The sequence below is a fragment of the Coptis chinensis genome, chromosome 3 (assembly GCF_015680905.1).
Source record: "Coptis chinensis isolate HL-2020 chromosome 3, ASM1568090v1, whole genome shotgun sequence".
Classification (NCBI taxonomy): Eukaryota; Viridiplantae; Streptophyta; class Magnoliopsida; order Ranunculales; family Ranunculaceae; genus Coptis; species Coptis chinensis.
Genome location: NC_141458.1, coordinates 51,818,197 through 51,822,555, shown reverse-complemented (window position 1 = coordinate 51,822,555; position 4,359 = coordinate 51,818,197). Strand labels below are relative to the sequence as shown.

General features: G+C 46.2%; 1 protein-coding gene across 1 annotated transcript; it reads right to left on the bottom strand.

The window, feature by feature from the left end:
* Positions 1–1,687: 1,687 nt before the first annotated feature.
* Positions 1,688–2,134, bottom strand: LOC147509958 (uncharacterized). Its single transcript, XM_086597962.1, has one exon. It carries the CDS (start codon positions 2,132–2,134, stop codon positions 1,688–1,690), a length of 447 nt encoding a protein of 148 aa, XP_086454088.1.
* Between the last annotated feature and the right edge of the window lie 2,225 nt (positions 2,135–4,359).

Here is a 4,359-nt window from a genome sequence, read left to right as displayed (position 1 = left end):
GGTCAGTTCTATTCTGTTATTATCAGGTGTAACCAATATAACCCCTATGCCGCTGCATGCATCAGTGGTAGATCCATCTGCGAATACTCTCCACCCATTCCTCTTATCCTAAGGGTCTAGGAGATCGGGCTCTACATCCTCCTCCGGTTCCATGACCATCTCTTCTCCCCAAATGGGATCTTTCACGGGGAACTCTGCCACCACCTGTGCCTTCTCTGTGGTTTTTATCTGATATTGTATCTCGTACGAACTAAACATCACTGCCCAATTCAACATTCTGCCTAATTTTTCTGCCCTTAATGCTTGTTTTAGAGGCAGGTTCGTCACCACTACCACTGAGTGTGATTCGAAGTAGGGTTTTAGCTTTAGGTCCGAGAAGCTTAACGCCAAGGCATATTTATCAATTCTACTATACCATGTCTCTGCGTCCAACAATGTTTTTCTTTGAAAATACACCAGTTTCTCCATTCTGTCGACAAGCTGGACGAGAACTGAGCTAACTACATATTCGGTGGCCCCTAAATACAAGTATAATTTCTCCCCCTGCTCTGGTCGTGACAACAGAGGAGCCTTGCCCAAATACCTCTTCAACTCTTGAAATGCCTCCTCGCATTCTGATGTCCATAAGAAATCTGGTATGCTTCTTAGTAATTGATATCGCGGTCTACATTTGTCAGATGACTTGGAAATAAACCTATTCAAAGCCGCGACCCTACCGGCCAGCCGCTGCACTTCCTTGACATTCTGCGGTGATGACATCTCCACTAAGGATCTTATTTGCTCAGGGTTAGCCTCTATTCCCCGATGAGTAACAATGTAGCCCAGGAACTTTCCCGTGGTTACTCCGAATGTGCATTTCTCAGGATTCAACTTCAAGTTGTACTTCCACAGTATCCTGAATGTCTCTCTTAAACCCTTTAGATGCTCTTCCTCCGACATGCTCTTTTCCACCATGTCATCTATGTATATTTCGATCCCCTTCCGAATCTTGCTTTCAAATATTTTCTCTCCCAACCGCTAGAAAGTAGCTCCGGCATTCTTCAGTCCAAATGGCATCCTAGTGTAGCAATACGTGCCACCTTCTACCACAAATGCTGTCATCTCCTGATCCGGTCCATATATCGCGACCTGGTTATACCCCATAGATGCATCCATGAATGAAAATATTTTGAATCCTGCTGTTATATCCACCAACTCATTTACCTGTGGCATGGGATAGCTATCCTTGGGACACTCTAAATTCACATCTATAAAATGGACGCACATACGAACCTTGCCATTCTTTTTCGGTACCGCGACGACATTGGACAACCAATCTGTGAATTCCACTTCTAGTATTATTCCTTCTTCTTTTAACCTCGCAACCTCTTCATGAATTCCCTCAGCATACTTCGGTCTAATGTTTCACATCCTTTGCCTCACTAGCTTGGCGTCTTCCTTCATGTGTAACTGATGACATGCGAACTCTGGGTCTAGTCCCGTGACATCCTCAATTACCCAAGCAAAGACATCTTTATTTTCAGACAAGAACTGTACCAACTTTACTCTTCCACTCCTCCGGCAAACTGGATCCTACCGACGTGAACCTATTTTCTTCCCCCTCACCAATATTCACAACTTCAATCTCATCGAGTGTCTTCGAACCCACTATCGACTCCTCCCCCTTTATAGAGGCACACTATAATTTCTATGCTTGCCTCTTCCAAGGGTTTGAAGTCTCTCCTTCTGGTCCGCAGATCAATCGTTTCACTGTACCCCGATGACTGTTCTTGGCAATCACCTGATCGCTGCGAACCTCATACATGCCAGTCGGGGTGGAAAATCGTATCACTTGGTAATACGTCGATGGGACAACCTTCATCTCATGAATCCACCGCCTTCTTAAAATTGTATTGTATTGGGAAGTAAAATCCACCACCTTAAACTGGGCGAAGACCGCCACTGGACCCGTGGTCACCGGCAATAAGAGCTCCCCCATGGGTTCCGTCATACTCCCATTGAAGTCGTATAAATTAGTTCGTGGATGCCTCAATTGCCTAAGATCAATTCCCATTTCTTCCAAAGCTCCTTTGAACAACAAATCCACTGCACTGCCATAATCAATCAACACCCTCTTCACCATATAGTTGCCCATCACTACTGTGATGACCAATGCGTCTTCATGGGGGGAATCCACAGCCCATAGATCCGCACTGCTAAAGACAATCCTGTCTCTGTCCTCCGCTGCTCCTACCCTCGGTCGCGACCTATTTGTCCTTTCATTGATCTGCTGGATGCTCGCGGTTCTCCTTATCTTATCTCTATGTGTGTTATGACTTAGAACCTCCCTACTAAAAATCACATTAATAGTTCCCAGTATTCGGTCCTAGCGCGGCAAGTGCTCCTCATTCTGTGCGTGCCTCACAAACTCCCTCATCCTCCCTTTTTCCACCAATCTCTGGACCAACCACTTTAGCGCGTAATAGTCGTTAGTCTCATGATTTCGTATCTGGTGATATGCGCAGAAGGGTTTATTTGGTATTTTTGTTGGTGTGTTTCGTGGACCTTCATATCCCGACATGTTCTTAATCAAGGGTAAAATCTCACCCAGCGGTCTATTTAGCGGTGTCACCTCTATCTCGCGGTATGGCTTCCTCTCCCTGTTCTCCCTTCGAATCCCCTCCCAGTTTCTTTCCGCCCGTGGGGGGTATTTACGATACCCCCCGCTTTCTTTTTCGGATGTTTCTGTTCTTCGGTGCTCCTTGTCTTTCTCTAATGTTAACACTGCCTTCCCTGACCTCCTGGAATCCTTATGCATAGTGTCCTCATATCTTATATATATTTCTACCCGCGGATATAGCTCGTGCAAGGTCGCGATCTTATTCTTTGCCACGGACTGCTGCATTCCTGTCCCTGGACTGCATCTTCTTTCAAATGCGATCACCGCGGTTCTCTAATCCAGATTCTCAACCTTCAATGTCTTAGCCTTGAACCGACACAGGTACTTTATGACTGACTCCGCGGATCTCTGTCGCACGTTGAACAATCCCGCGATATCTACCACTCGCCTTTTCTGGTGTATAAAGTGGTCTATGAACGCCTGTTCCAACTCCTGGAAATTACTTATGCTTCTCGCCGACAATCTGTAATACCAATCCGACGCCCTTCTTTTAAGACTGGCCGGGAACATCATACATCGCTGCCCATTATACCGAGCCTCTTGCCAAAGAGGCATCTGTTGTCGGACATGATGGATGTGATTCACCGGGTCTCCCTTGCCCTCATATCTTTCGAACCTCGGCTGAGTGAAATGTTTTGGGACCTCTGAAGCCCAAATGGCATCTGCTAATAGATTGCGGTTAAGTCCGGCCACCACTTGGCTAGCCGCCCCCCTCCCCCCCCCCAATCTTTCGCTCGCTACCAATTCGCCTATCTATTATTATCTATCATCTCTTGGACTTGCTCCATGATCAAGCCAGCCACCGGGTTTTCGACAAGATTCGGCCCACCCTCCTCATCATCGGACTCCTCCTTTTCTTTTCCCCTTCTTCTTCCTCCACTCTTTCTTTTTCTCTTCTCAGTTCGTCGTTATGCTCTCTCAGCCTCACAATCTCCTCTCGCATAAGCCGGGTCTCTTCTGTTTCGTGCTCCTCTTCTTGATTTCCCTCCTTAGCATGCACCGCCTCCGGTATTGGCTCTTGCACCACTGCCCTCCTTGGTCTGCCTACCCCTCTCTTCACTTTTGGTGCCATTTCTGATTTGCTCTGATGTCCCCATAGACGGCGCCAAGTGTATGAACCAATATCTCTTTAATACAAACCGAAGACCTAAATGTACTCACTAACAAACTTTTTTCCTCTCTTTTTTCTCTCTTTCTTGTCTCCCTTCACTCCTTTCTCTCATTGTGCGGCTTCCCTCTTTCTCTCTATCTTATCCTTTTTATACCTTTTCCCCTATCATCTAGATTGTCCATCTGTTTTCTCATCCTTCGGTTCCGCTACCAGCCATACATGTGCCACAACCGCGGTCTAGGGTTCCGCAGACATGATCCTATACTACCCGACTTATCTTATTATGCTACACTCCACTCCCTGTTTCGCTAACCCAGTCCACTCTTCCTTATTGGGCTACTACAGGAGGCATGCCAAAATTTCTCATATACCGTTTGTGGCATGTCAGACATTTTAAGTTTTCACTGTCAAGATACTTTCCCTGATACTGAGATACAGTAAGCCCTAGTCTCATTTCATCAGGCCAAGACATATGCGCTCGGCAGCAACATGAGATGGGTGCGACTGCTACCTTAACAAATGTTTCAACCAAAATGTGCTAAATTTCCGACTATAGAGGAACAGGCAATCACACGGACACATTTTTCTT

Excerpts from the sequence above, each read along its gene's own strand:
- LOC147509958 (XM_086597962.1), bottom strand. The coding sequence starts at position 2,134 with ATGGGCAACTATATGGTGAAGAGGGTGTTGATTGATTATGGCAGTGCA.